A 16401-nucleotide genomic window follows, 5' to 3' on the forward strand; every position below is an offset into this window, starting at 1 on the left:
CCGCGTTTCTCTTGTATGTGTACTTACACTACATACTCTACCTTGCACACATATACAACTTGCACAAATTCCACGTGTTCACATGCATTTGCTTTGTTCCCTGACGCCTACAAAGCCTTTTAATTCGTTTGTGATACGCCGCCTCTGTCAGTTACAATGCCGCGTAGATTGTTCAATTACACATAACATACAATATCATTGATCCAGCATTAAACGCCCTCTATACGTATTTACTTTACCCGAATGTGTTTTATGTAATTACTCAACACACATAAACTCATGTGTCTATTGTTTTAATTTACTGTTTTAGTTTACTATTTTCCTATATTGTATCCTTTAATACAATATTCCGCGGCTGCGGTTATTCAATATATTACACGTCATATACGTATAGTGCATTACTTAATTTTATTCAATTATTTTCACTATTCAATTACCTGTAAACAATTTACCTCCAGTAATAACACTATTAAACTATTTTCCAATTACTCTGGCTTTCAGAGAATAATTATCGGTTATTTTTTTCCCAAATTACAAACAATCAAATTAGTTCGCGGAAAAAAAATTACGAAAAACCGTCACATGGCTGAACACGCAAACTAGAAACGACCAAAAATTATAGTGATTTCTATTTGCTCTAGAGGAAAAATTATTTTCCGTTAGAAAAATTTTTCCTGGGTGCAAATTTTTTTATTAGAAATTATCAAAAAAATTTATTACTATGCATCTTTTTACTTAAGACAGTAATTTTTCTACTCCTCTGTAATTAACATTTAATTTTTCCATGTGATGACCGTTGAAAATTGTATAAAAAATACTTTTCCCCGGCTTAAAAACCCGAGCTGTCAATATTGACCCCATAGAACTCGGAGCACAATGAAATTACGTTTAAAAAAAAAAACATGAATAGAAGTAAAAAACGGTATCTATTAATAAAGACATTGTTCTCTAAATGATAGCTATAGAAACGAGTTTCTCGTCGATAGGATGAGCATGGCGATCAACCAAACTATGAACCCTACTATACTAGGGAATCTTACTCGAGCGTGGTGTAGTTGTAGCTCGTCACGCGTCTTAGACTGAGGAATTTCTCGGTCATTTCCTCGTCTTCCCGTGTGATGTTATGCTGGACGCGACACACTGCATCATCAGTCCTTTCTATCCTTTGTGTTACATGTGCCGCGTGTACAATCATTGCAATTCAATGATAGATTTTTTATTTTTTTTCATTACTATTATTTTTATTATAACATACTCGGCTCAGCTGGCTTGTAACCTCGAGGAATCCCAGCCGAGCTCAGCTAAAAAATATTAAATTCCATAATCATTAAATATAAATTTATAAATCATGTAATAACATTTTTTATATAATTATAAATAAATAATTTATATTTATATATATATATATATATATATATCTCTGATGATTATTATTTTTTTCCGCGGTCGAGGCACATATTACAAGTACATGTACATATTCTTGGATCCAGCTTGATCACATTGTCGGATTATTCTCGGTAAATGGATCTAGGGATAGGGATAGGGATAGAGAGGAAGGATTGGGGGGTCGCAATACGTGTGGAAATGTTCAAGGTGAGCGGGTCGAAGGGGAATACGCGGCTCATTGCCAATTAGGTGGCCATACGCCCGCAGGTATCCGCCATACCAGTAGAGATCCAGTAGAAAGTATAGAGTACAGAGTACAGAGAACTGAGAATACTTTGTAGTCATCAAGTTTACGGAGTACATAACCAAGTAAAGCACCTCTACCGAGGAAATGAGAATCCACGTCTCACGCGCGGCATTCCAGACAATATTATATACATACTTATTTAAACATATATACATATACATTTTTTTTAAGTTCTATATTTACATCGGATAGGAACAGTCGTACTATAGAGGAAATTGAGGGTAAAAGAGTAACAAGAACTTTAAGTAAGAAGGTCTTATGTACAACAAAAGTATTAGCGTAGTTCTATATATATATATATATACATATATATATGTAAAATTAAAAATAAAAACATGTTATCGGTTGGCCACGTCTAGCGTCTAAACTAACCCGCCTCTTTGGCTCTTTCTGCAATATGTATACAGACTAATGCCACACTCTGGGCACCTAATCGGCGTATGCAAATCACAGGGCGGCGAGCTTGACGCATTCGTATAATCAATGCCCCTCTTACGGTGCTGGTCGATGGAAAAACGACCGCGCCGACAGGAATTTCCTGACCACGCGAAATCTGCTTCTATTTCGTATCTCCCTGGGGTCTTTTGCTTTATTTTTTTTTTTTTTTTTGTATGTAAGTTTTTTGTTTCTTTTGGTTACTTTTTTACGGATGACCGTGTGCTGTGAATGGAAGAGAAATATCAACTATTAACTACACTCACTCGATACAAATTGACATTCTCGCCACAAAATGCGAGCACAGATCAATTCGATTTACTACCTGTAGTCTTCAATTATTTTATTTCGATTACACGTAAGATGCTACGATTTTTATTATTTTGTTCAACGAACTCGATTTATTTCGACGGAATATTTATATTTATTTGGATATTGACTTATTTTGACTGACATTTTAAATTGGAAATATCATTCGTTAATGAGGAAAGTAAAATAGAGAATAAATTAGTAATTAAAAATGAATTGACGAGGGAGATTGGCGTGGTATCGAAAGAGAAATTAATTAAGTAACGTCGAGGTTCGTTGAAGGTTCGTGAGTGTTTGAAATGAGGTGCGCTAGTGCGGAAAGCGAGAAGAGAATGAGACAAAAAGGAAAATAAATAAAACTTTTATAAATAAACAAAAACGAAAAACTAACTTGAGAATAAAAAAGTGCAAGAGTAAGAGTAAGAGTAAATAAAGACGATCTCTAAGACGTTGAGAAAAAGAGCCCCGGCTATCAGCAGGGTCATTAGTTACGGATGTCCTGTCCAAACCAGGACCACTCTCGTGTCTTGATAAACTTAAAATAAAGGTTTTGAATATATAAATTATAAAAATAACGTTAAATAAAAACGTAGTAATCACTAAGTGTCGGTAAGAGCCACAAATAATATCTCAACACTCGGTAATATAACGGTCACAAAATAAAATGATTATCCGAAGCTTTTAAAGTGCACTACAATGTTTCCAACTGATATGCCAAAATTTACACACATGCTTGTAATAATGTGACATGTATATGGATATTAATGTACGTATGAGTAAATGGATCCTCATATACGTCTTTTTTTTCTCACTAATGCATCTCAACGTCTGTTGACTCGTTATGTACCTACGTGTTTAACATATCGAAATATTATTCAAAATAATGGGCTCGTGATTTAAACTATAATTTAAGATCATAAAAGAAAAATAATCGTATTCAATTATTCATCGACGCATTATTATATGCCAAATTATATATTAGGTATATTAAATATATTACAATAATGCTTCTGAAGATAATTCAATATTTTATTTCCTTCGTACGTATACATATATACATATATTATAACTTATAACTTATAACTATTATTTTGTTTATAATGTGTACATGTATATGTATATGCACATTATACGACTTAGACTCCGTACAGTGAATAGACGCAACAACTTCTCCAAAAAGTTTGAATTTTTTATAATTTATAGATAGTGTTCAAATAAATTATATATAATATATTTCAACAAATATAATAAATTGATTTATCAAATTTATATAGAAAAAATGTAGGTAAATTGTAGAAACTGATCTTTATATTTTCAAAATTGTTATTATGTATCTTTAAATTTCAAATTTATGAAAATTTTGAATTTTCAAATTTGATACGTCATTTATTTACAGAAAAATATATGAGGAAAATTGGGCGGGCTCAAAATTTGGAGGCCAAGTAAATTAAATTTGAGAATATTTTATATATTCAATATTATATAGAGGTCTGAGCAAAAGTACACTTTGGAAATTTGTATAAAAGTACACAGAAAAAAAGGATTTCTTGACGCACGAAAAATTTTACAATACGAAATTAAAAGAAAAATTTTTTTGAGACTAAAAATAAATTCTTGGCCCAAGAAAATTTTTGTTTTCAGTTTGTAATAAAAGAAATTTCTTAGGGCAAGTAAACATTTTTCTCGCCAAGAAATCCTTTTTTTCTGTATCGAAATTTTGGCTTCGTTGACTTCAATTTAAGTCAAAAATTTCAACTCCGTTAATTTTTTTGACATCGGTGCTCTTAATTTTTTACTTTTTACTACTAATTTTAAAAAATGAGGGAAATTTTTGATGGAAAACTTTTTGTTGTTAAAAAAAAACTAAACATTTTTGAGGGTATCTATAAAAAATGTCTCTGAAGATCGAATCGTTTTTCGCGTACCGAAAATGAAAAAAAATCCAGTAGATTTTTTACTTTTCATTTCGTTTTTTTTATTTTCGCTCCGGGAAAAACGTTCCAATTTTCAGGTACATTATAAAAAGATGAAAGAAAAAATGGTTTTTAATAAAATTCAACATACGCGGAAATTCATGTGTAAAAATAGGAAGCAAAATCTATTTATATTATAAACTAAAATAAAAATCTATGGTCTAATATTATAATTTTAAATGGGTTGTAAAATATCGTTAAATTGAGTGTAAATAAAAAAGTTGAAGAAAATATCGTGTGACATAAAGAGATAGGAAAAATCTTTACCCGATGTAATAATAAGATTAAAGCAGATCAACGGTGACATTCTTTGAGAATAAATAAATAAAGTAAATCTGAAGCGATAAAGAAGAGATAAAAAAAAAATGAAGAAAGAAATATTGTGCTTTTAAATTCAAATGATACGTCAGCGCACATTATCTTCATAGAAGAACCACTTTGGAGACAAATAGATAAGAAGACGATGATTGCGTCAGTTGTTTACAGTAAAATGTATATAAAATGATAAGTTTGTTTTAAAATAAGTAAACAAAACTTATTTATTATTTATAGCGAGAATCGATATTGGTATTGATAAATTTTTTCCTTTTAATATCAAATAATATACAACCTATATAAAAATGATAATTGATGGTTTTAATTGATAGCAAATCTATTTAATAAATACTTATTTAAAAAAAAATAAATATAAAATATAAAATTACTCAGTTGAATTCTGTAAATATTCTCATATAACTCGATGTTAAAAATTATTTTACTAAATATATTAATACTCGTAATTGTAAAAAGCTGAGTTTATTTGATCAAATGTCAAAAATATTCAATAATTTTAAAAATTTTCCAATGAAATACAAATACTTTTTTTTATATTATATAAATATATATTTTTTTAGTACAATAGAATTTCGTTAATTATAAAATTGAAATGCAGTCAATTTAAAAAAAAAAAATATACAGTTTCAAAAGTGATACCTATGTTATTTAATATCTAAAAAAGAACGATATCATATTTAAATTTAATATGAAAAAAACATGGGTATTGAGGTTTTATTGAAAAAAGTATTATTTTACACTGACAGATTAATTAATCGAATAAATTTACAAAAATTTGGTTAAAAAAAAAAAAAAAAAAAAACAATTTTAATAATTTTCGATTTAAGAAATCGGATGATTTAAAAAGAGCTTTAAATGTAAAAAAAAACTAATGTAAAAAAATGAAGTGAGACGTTTACTGCAACCAGAGTAAAAAAAGTATAAATTTTTTTTAACCTCATCGTGTTTTGAATCTGCGGTAAAAGGAAAAAAAAGCCAAGTAGGGTGTTCAAAAGACTTGCTATCAGTGAAGCGTTTAACCCTCTTTAGTAAAGAAGTAGAAGGAACACACGAGTACAGAGGGACTGGTCTGGTGTTAGCTGCAGGTCATCACATACTTGTATATAGATATACATAAGTCTGAGCAGATAGTAATAGCAATAGTGGTCGGATAGTAGTATGGGCGCGTGCGATCACCCTCATCCTTGCCCAGGGTAATATTTTACACTAGAGCTCTGTTGCAGGCAGACTAGGCAGGGCGAAGTCTGCTCACAGCTACCCGAGTGAGAGCAAAAGCTTAAGAGTGTTCCGACTAACGTTCCCTCTGTCTCTGTACTCTCTATATAGTACATACATAACAAGCAAAAGAGGAACAAGTTGAAGTACAAGTATAAGTATAGCATACTAAAGGATAGGATAGGATAGGATGCGAATGAGCGCAAATAGACTGAGAGTAAGCGGCGAAAAGCCAGCAAAACCCCGCGGGAATAAAGGTGCCAGAGGAAGAGAGTTTTATGTTTTAGAGTGTCGGTGAATACAAGTAAAAGAGTAAAATAGTGCATGGGGGATGGTTAAGAGAAAGATAATAAGAGAGTAATATATAGTACTGGTGCACTAGTACTATGGTAGCAGTTATAGTAGTAGTCGGAGTAGTAGTAGTAGAGTACAGTAGTATGAAGACGAGTATGTGCAGCTTTACTTGCTGTTATCTCGTTTGTTTCCTCGATGAAATATCGACTAGTTGTGAAACTACTCAACTCCACTACACAAGTATAGATATGTATGTATATATATTTTTTACTGGCATTCGACCACTACTTGACTTGTTATTTCTTTGTGCTTTTATCACTGAGTCAACTTGAATCATATCACTTGGTATTGACACTTGAATGAGACGTTAAAAAATTCCCAGGTTTATTTTTTATCGAAAAGTTAAACGGTTAAAAAAAATCACGTATACACATTGAAATATAAATAAAATGAGCAACAATAGTTTTGTTTAGTTTTTTAGAAATGCCTTCTTCTGTGCTTTGACGTATCTACAGTATTGTGGGAATGTTTTTTTTATAGTTTGTTTCCAGTTGTTTTGTTGATATCAATAGCGAATGATATTTCGACAGGTCGGATCATTCTCAACCCGATAAACGATATGCCCACATATAACTCAAATCCTGTACGTGGAAACGTCATGATTCTACTTGTGTTCTTGACTATGAATATGATATAAAAAATAGAGCAAAAATTTTTTAGAATAAAAATAGGTTAAAGTCCTTGATAAAATATTTATTATATTTTATACACACAATATATTTATAATAATAATAAAAAATATAAGAGTTAAATAATTTTTCATGCTGCGCTGTCACTCATTAAAAAGTCATAAGTAATTTTGCAATTAAGGGTTGAAAAATTACAAATAAATTATCAGTTCAAAAATGTATTCTTATAAAATTTCATTAAATATTTTTAATTATAAATTACAACACGAGCATCTGAGGTGTGAACTCCAACCGGTTAATGAATTAATCATAAAACTTGACTAATATAATGGAAAAAAAAAAAAAATGAAAACAATAAATAATAAACTCGGTTTAAACTCAGCTTTATTTTTCCCATATAGCGATAAAAAAAAATTCACCCCAACAATCGCTTAACATTTCGCTTAGTAGATATTAATAAAGCCCATTATCATTAGTCATGTCTGCTGTTCTTGACTGGGTTATATATTTTTCCCGGCTAATTAGATTTATCAAAATATTAATGGCACAGCAAAAAGCAAACCACGGACAAATCACTTGACGAGTCATTAGTTAAACCTAAAACTATATAACAAAAGTTTTATACATTTATCCATCTACATCTGCTGTAAGCATATACACAACAGAAGTAATAATGTATAACAAAATACGTGATGTACGTGATATGTTATTGTATTGGTTTGGCTTTGCTTCTCACACGAGTGACGAGTGAAATATTGTTCTGATCAACAATAGTCCCGCTGTGTCTTAACAGCAAAGAAATATATGTATTTATACACACACGCACACTTATACACTTAAATATATTTATATAAATTTATATATATATATAGACTAATACATATAGTTATATATTATATAGTGTATAGATATAGTTTGTATATTCGTGTCTCAGCGAACATCAAGCTGACGACATCCCGCTGCTAAGAATATCCTTTCATGTTGGCCGCTGTGACAACGGGTGGTAACGTCTCGAATGTATACCAACTAAACCTGATTTCACATATATGTATATATATATAAATATATCCAGTCTATTCGAAAAAATTTTCTACCCCTCGTCATGTTTCTCTTATTGCCATATTAGTCGCAATACAACGAAAAATATATATTATTGTTATTGCTATTATTAATATATAAGAAAAAAAAATATGTGTATGTATATCAATAGTTTTCCCATACGATAATTTATTATCATGACATTAAATAATTGTTTATATAGGAGATATGAGATTTAACATTTAAAATATTTATTTTATTATGTTTTTTGTTGCAGAACGTTATAATGTTTATGATACGGCGTATGAATGTGAGGGTAAAACATTGAGGATAGAATGCGGAGAGGGCGAATTGATACATCTGATAAGAGCTAACTATGGAAGGTTTTCGATAACAATATGCAATGAACACGGGAATACAGATTGGAGCGTCAACTGTATGTCTCAGAAATCATTCCGCGTTCTCTATAACAAGTAAGTGGTTATCTTTAATCATATAAATATATATAATCATATAAATACATTAGTGTATTTGTTGGAAATTTAATTTTAAATATTCAATTGTGAGAAATATTTGCGAGAGCGAATGTGGAAATGACAGTGTGTGAATATCAAGTTTTAAAATTTGAAGGAAAAAATATTAGACACGAGCTATTTCATATGATAGAGCAAACTGGCCAATTGCTTCATCATTGAAATCTGCATTAGCGTAGATTGCTGCATTGAGATACTTTTATAATGTCACTGACATTTTCTGTTGTCTCATATCCTGCATCTACGCTGAGAAATTCGTAGTATGTTATTTCCTTCATATTTTTTTATTTTTTACTATTCAATTTATCGTACAGTAATCCTTGTCCTTTTTCCTTGAACCATTTTTCCTTGGATTTAATGTATAGTCTACTCGGTGAATCGAACGTTGGGAAATTTCTTAGATAGTTGAGGTCGTACGATATATGTTTTTTTTTTTTTGTTAACATTAATAATTTTATAAATATTAACTGTTGAATCATTTTTAATCTTGATACAAATTAAAGTTTTTATTTACGTACTACCTTCAACTATTTATAGAAAAGAAAAGAAAAAAAAATACGGTAGATTTTATAAATTATTTCGATATTTAAAATTAATTTTAACGGCAATTTTAAATGGTGAAAAAATTTTTTTATTAATTGCAGTTAAATATTAAATTTATTATTTTAATAATTAGGAATATTATTTAATTTGAAGATTATTTATTTTTTCATCATTTAAAATAAGTACTGTCTTAACATTTTAAAAATCGTCTAAAAAATAACAACTTTACTATGGGGCTTAACATTTTGTCAATAAAAACTTGTATTTGTTAAATTTTTTTAATTGCTAATTCTGGTATTAAAGTGGCATTAAAATCTTTATTTAAAATTGCTTCGCTTGCTCTCCGTACCTTGGAAGTAAATAACAATTACAGTAATACTCAGGCTTGATATTGAAATAAATATTTCTAAATAAAAGAAAAATTTAAATTTAAATTAAAAAAAAAAAAATGAGTAAATAAATAAAAAAATAACAGTGACCCAATTAGTATTATGGTAGAATGAAATGACGTTGGGTTAATTTGAAAAGTTGTAACTGCTTATTTTTCAATATATACTTAATTTCACAATCTCTATTCTCTTTGCACTCTTTAATTCATTTCCGTAATTTATTATTTTCTTTTTACCACTACCGTTTCTATAAACTCCTACTGGATTTATTTATTTAATTATAACTGGATCTACAGATATAATAATCAGTGAGTTGGGATTAATAATAAATGTACATGATATGCCAGAGCCACTATTTTTTTTTAATTATAATTTTAATAAGAATAAAAAAAAAAAATGAAAAAAATTTTATTGCATAGATAGAGATTGTGTGTAAGGGTATAATATATAATTACGAATTTCGATTTATCGAGACGGCATCGGTTGGCCAGTCGACTGATACGTCGCGATATGTCGGGCAAACAAACGTGAATGTAAAGTAATTGACCGTGAGATGGAAACCGCTAACCCATCCATGTACAAACGAACATGACCGCGACCGTCCATATTCCCATCCAACAACAACTTGTATAATATCATGTACGAGTATTTGCATGTGTTAATTACGTGCCAACTTTATTACTATTATTGTTATTATTACTATTTAACAGTATCAGTGTGTATCATCATATAATATATATAAATATATACAATTAGGGATGTGTGAATAATTTGTATCAAGTCGAATAATTCAAAGTATTCGTTTATTTTTTTTTTTTTTTTAATTTTCTGAATCATTTAAATATTTTAAATTTATATAAAATAGTTTGAAATTTTTGACTTTTTAAAAATTAAATTAAACAGCTTCAAAGTCGAAATTATTCGGTTTTAATTTTGAATCGAAAAATATTCGCACACCCAAAATATATATGTATATTATATATCACACATAAAAGTTATTTATAAAATTTAATAATAAGTATTTTATTAATTAATATCGTACTCACTGTCATGGGTTTTGTTTTTTAAATGAATTTAGTCTGATTTTTATTAATTAAAAATAAAAATAACAGAAATTTTATAGAAATATTTTTAATTATTTCAGTAATAATTTAAAGCTACAATTAAATTTTTAAATGTTAAAAATATTAAATCGGCCTAATAACAAAAAAAATAAATAAAACAGAAAATAAATTCATATATCGATATAAAAGATTTAAATGAGCGATAATCCATTTAAAAAATAGTAAAACAAATATGCGCGATGCATAAAAGAATGAAATAAAATATTTGTTAAATAATCTCACTGCGGATTTGATAAAAAAAAAAAAAAAGAAAGAAAAAAAAACAATTCAATTGTACAACAGAGATAACAATTGCATGACAATTACAAATGTTTTGAATATTTTAAAAATAAAAAATAGGAAAAAAATAGAGAGCGACGAGACAATCGATACTGCATCCAAGTTATGTTACGTCGGCACATCAATGCGCGTATAACAGGCATCCAATAACTATCTGTATATAATATGTCCAATATATACGCAGGTATATAGTTTAGAGAATATATACCTGCGGTGAAATATATAATAATAATAATATTATTATTATTATAGTATATAGTATGTAGTATATAGTATATAATATATACAGTAGATCCGATATGTGTGGGACACATGACATGCCCGAGAGGCGCATTTAGTGGTTATAGGTTACTCAGACGCGACATTCCAGTGAATGTGCTTTTCCAATAATATGCCAACGGGTAGGTGTTAATTGCATGCGAACAAGCCTCACGCAGGCACGTCGGCAATGTGCTGCTACGGTAATAATTAGTCAGTTAATAATCTTGTTTTCCCTAAATATCTCGATTAATCCTTCAGCATCTTCAACAACACATAAAACATGTGTGCTCCCAATTCGTATTTGTCTCAATCTTGTATTTAATTATTTACCCGCATCAGTACACTGTAAAAATTCAGAAGTGAATTTAAAGTGATTACGGATTTTATTTAAATCCAAATTCACTCCAGATTTAATCCGCGTTCACTCCGAAAATTTTTACAGTGTAGGTATCAGTAAGATTTATAATTAATGAAATATATAACAATAATAATAACGATAAAGAGCTTGGGTCGGATATGAATCTGTGGGTTTGAATAAATAAAATAGTGTAATATTATTAAATTTTTCGTTGTTTTTCTCAAACAGTTATTGTGCTATTAAAATAACAGTCTAACCGCGAAATGGACATTACGTTGAATTGCTAGGTTATACTTTTAGCTCTATATGTATACATACTCGCGTAACATTAAAATTAAAATCCAATTTCCGGTCATGTCCGCTTGTCTGCGCATTTGCTGGCTGCCTTTAATCCAATTTCCCCGGGCTAAATCCTGATTATCGTGGTATGCTAATTACAAACGAAATCCGTTAATGAGTCCACTGTTCTAATTAACAGTGTCATTATAATACTTGGCTCTAGTCTACTCCAGCCTTCTGTGTTATGTATTTATGTCTCGGTTAATTTTACGATAACGTTCGTCAATAAGATTTTTATTCCAGTAGTATAATTTATATATTATCGCGCCTTAACCAGTACTTATATTTTAATTATTATTATATTTGTATTATTTTTATTCATTTTTGTACCTTGAGTTAACTATAATCACTTGTTTGAACGAGGCTCTCAGTATTTAAATTAAATGACAACTTTTTTTCATCGGAATTATTTTCACAAGATATTTGCTTATCGATTAACAATATTGTCACGTTATTAAAGTCCATCGGTTTGCTGGTTAATTGAGAATTTTTTTTTAATTTATGCGGGAAAGAATTTTAATTAATTTTTTTTTTACTCTTTTTTTTAAAACTAATAATTTCATGTTACCAAGTAAATTTAAACACGAAATTACTTTTTGAATGTACACATTATGACATTGATTACATGTATAAATAATCAAGTGAAATTTTCATACTCTATGATATAGGGAAAAAGGGGTATGATAGGCCTGAGGACAAGCAACGCTACGAAATTTTTCATTAAATAAATTAAAAGAGACGAAATAAATCCGAGAGAATGTAGTTGACTTTCTAGGGAAAATTGGGCCATCTTAATTTTAAAAATCTATAATTTTTTTTAATAATTACTCAAAATCTTTACTGAAATAAATTTTTCCTGAAAAATTTTAAATTACGACAGATGTTGAGGTAAAAAATTTTCTTGATTTTTCTCAGTCTTTTTTCTTTAATAATTTTCTCAGGGAAGAAGTTGCGAAAAAAAATTTCTCATATTTTTTAAGCCGCCCGTTTTCCCCACCTGATTTAAAACAAAAATTCATATTAATATACAATAATTTTTGTGCAATTAAAGAAAATTATAAATATTAAAAAAAAATTACTTGAAATTTTTTAGTCGGCCGATTTTGCCTCCCCTTCTATTGAATGGTCAATAAAAAACGTGTATGATACTGATTAAACGAGACTGACGCGTAAAAAGATATTGATAATATCGAGTGTTATAAATCTATCGGTTAAAAATTTTCTTATATAAAATATTACAGAGGATTGAATCAGTGGGGTATTTATGTGCATATATATACAGGCATAAAGGAGATAAATAAAAGTATAAAAGACAATATGAAAAGTAAAGTATACTATAATATACCCGAACGATAAAATTTAATAATGCAATAAACCCGAGTATTCCTAAATGACAGTTTCTCGTGTTTCATCGTAGTTTTAAACGTTTTAGCTGTCGCATATATTTAGTACAATAATTCTCCATGCTCTATATAGAGAGTGATAAAAAATCGCAATGCATGAGCTGAATACCCTTCAGGCAATATGGTCATTTCAAAGACTCGGCTGATCTCTACTCGGGTTACCATACACCGGATGTTTATCGGTTTCCATGAAAACAACTGTACTCTCCTTTAAAACGCACCACCAACTATTTCTCCAGGATTATCTCTATACTGTGTCTCTACTGATGCTCTTTCACTCCCGTTCATCCTCTTTCTCGGTGATCTGCAATGAAGAACGCGGTAAATCTCGAGATCTAAACCCTGTATCTATATCTTTGATGTAACTTTTATTTTTGTTTATTATCATACTTTGTTCCTCAACTTTGCTGATGGATACTCTCAGATTCGCTAAACCAGTTACTAACCACACACTCGTTAGTTTAAATCAACATTATCCTATTTCAACAGATATTATTTACTCGATTAAATTTATATTCCGAGATACATCAAATAATTAAATGCCTTTGCTCGTCCTGTTCATATTTAACCTACTAATTTTTTCATACTTTATCATTAATCATTATTTATTCTATTATGTGTTTTATGTTGCTAATAAAACTCAACTTTATGCTTCTGTAAATTAATATTTATTTTTAAGACTTGTTCTCATTAAACTTAATTAAATAATTTTGTTCTGCTAATTCCTTGTTCTGCAACTCTGCTACTAATGGTAACTGTTGTGTTTAAAATTTAATTAATTTATTATTATTTTTTTTACTTAATAAGACCTTGTTTTTTTTTTTACAAACATTTAACCGCCTTTAATATTATTTTTTTTTAAACACCGAAATAATTTTAATTCAATTTAAAATTCCGATGAATAAAAAAAATTTTGAAAGCTTAAATATCTTTTCTACTTAAAAATAATTTCTTATTTGTAATTAACACAACCTTTCAAAAATTTTAATCCATTAAAACGACGCGAGAAATCTACCGTTTAGTTTAAAAAAAAAATATAAATATATATATATAGAATAGTCAGGATTAAAAATGGCGAAAAAGATAAATAGCGCAGGTGTCATTTTTTGTTTATTTTCACGTGACCCTCGCAGGTGTAACGGGCAACGTTCGTGCACGCTGGAAGTAAGCAGTGAATTTTTTCAAGAGGATCCTTGTCCCGGAACCGGAAAATACATCGAAGCACAATTTCATTGTATAGGTTTGTTTATTGTTTTGTTTTGTTTTTTTCGTTATACTCAAATAAATTTACAATTATTATTATTATTATTTAAAACAATTATTAAAGAACGCATCGAGCTCGTCTCATTAGAGAGTTGTAATTCTTTAAGTATTCTCCTAAAGTACTCGTCGGGTAAATCCGCTTTCATTAGTTGCGCGAATCGTTACTTCAGCAGTCAGATAGGTCAATAGGCATGAAGAGAAGTACTCTTAACTCTTCTGTCAGGTTAGCTTGCGGCTAAGAGAGAAATTTAATAGAATGTGAATGAGAAAAAGAGAGGAGAGCTGGGAGTAGCGAAAAAAGTAAATGAGAGAGTAGTATAGTATGTAGGCACGTAAGTACGTAAAATCCATGGCTCCGTCTAATGGATCGAATCGAGTACCTCTTACTTCTCTTTATTTTTTTTCTCTACATCTCTTTCTTGCTCTTTCATTGTCAACTCTGGCTAAATATATGGCAGAGAAGGATAGTTTTCTGTGGTAGAGTGGAGATCTGAGGGAGAGAATGAAAATAAAGTAAAACAATGTTGAAAAAGTAGCGAAAAGTATATGGAAAGAGCAAAGAGCCAGAGAGCTAGAGTATAGAGACAAATAAAAATCAATCGACGCGATAAAAGCCACGATTCCCATTTTCCCTCAGAGCTTCCGAGAAAACTACGATAATGCCGTGAGGTTTTACGAGAGGCTGAACGTCGATACGTGGCTTGCCTTTTAAACTAGCTTGCAAGCACGCGAAAAATGATACCGCATTATTTCTATGATACTGCTATTATTTTATTTATACGTCTCTTCGAATCAGATTAATCCCAGTCTTTGTGATAAATATTATTATCCAATATATCTGTATAGCTGAGATCTCGATTAAGAAGAATAAAAGAGGTCTTAAATATTATTCACAATGGAATTTACTTTAATTAAACCGAAACCCATGACAGTGTGTGCAATTTAGTTTAAAATTGTACTGCAAGTTAGCTAATCAATTGAATATTTTATTCGCGGTTGAATCGTTCAGGTGCAATGAAAAACAAAACTGCAGTATCACAGCTTCTACTTCGCATTTTGGTGACCCTTGTCCAAGTACACTAAAATATCTTGAAGCCCATTATCAGTGTCGATCTGGTAAGTATTATCATCTGTCACTTGACCACCGAGTGATACAAATTTTAACCATTCTATCACACAATTCAATTTTATTACAATTTACAAAAATTCTGAACCCTTCAGTAGTCACCTCATTCTGGAAATTTTTATAAAAAAATTTTCTTTCAATCCCGGTATTCTCAGTTCGTTGACAGAATCTTTTTACATACTGGCATAACATATTTTTAATATTTATTATTTTTTTTAGACTTCAATGTCTGAAATTATGAATAATTAAATTCAATTGTCATTAATGTTGATGTATTGTAATAATTCTTATATTTAAAAAAAATTGTTAGACATTTTTATTGAATAAATTAGGTCATGAAATGACTGAAAAATAAACTCATGTTATATAAAGAATTAAAATTTAATTGTATAAACTATAATAGAATTTTTACTGTGGGTGTGAACTATCGTGTCACAAATTTTGAGGTCACTGAAGGGTTGAGAGCTTGAATATTACCTCTAAACTATTTTTCTTTCAAATTTTGATTATATAAATAAAAAATTTCAATAAATTTTTAATGTTTTCACAACGAAAAGCTGCATAAAAAATAATTAAATATATAAAAATATTTTTTTTTATAAAATATTAACCCAGGAATTTTATTAGAGTAAATTTTGTTATCAACCTAAATTTTTTTACGCGTAAAAAAAATTTACCAAGTCATTAAATTTCCGTATATTTTTTCATGATGATAATAAAGAACGAAAACATAAAAATTTTAGCAAGACATAGAAAAATATAAACACGAAAAATATATTATCTCTATTAACAATTTATTTAAAA

At 29.2% G+C, this 16401-nt stretch overlaps 1 protein-coding gene across 9 annotated transcripts in view; it reads left to right on the top strand.

Annotated features, from left to right (window-relative positions):
• LOC103574142 (latrophilin Cirl) overlaps positions 1–16401 on the top strand; it is a 211846-nt gene that overhangs the window by 180748 nt on the left and 14697 nt on the right. For 8 of the 9 annotated variants that reach the window (XM_008553519.3, XM_053740374.1, XM_008553518.1 and 5 more), the window contains 2 exons: positions 8257–8452; positions 15481–15587. In XM_008553519.3, coding sequence (XP_008551741.1) covers positions 8257–8452; positions 15481–15587 — 303 coding nt within the window. Of the gene's footprint in view, positions 1–8256; positions 8453–14341; positions 14449–15480; positions 15588–16401 lie in introns of all 9 variants that reach the window. The other variant, XM_008553520.1, reaches the window with a different exon arrangement.

This window comes from Microplitis demolitor, chromosome 7, assembly GCF_026212275.2.
Source record: "Microplitis demolitor isolate Queensland-Clemson2020A chromosome 7, iyMicDemo2.1a, whole genome shotgun sequence".
NCBI classification, from domain to species: Eukaryota; Metazoa; Arthropoda; class Insecta; order Hymenoptera; family Braconidae; genus Microplitis; species Microplitis demolitor.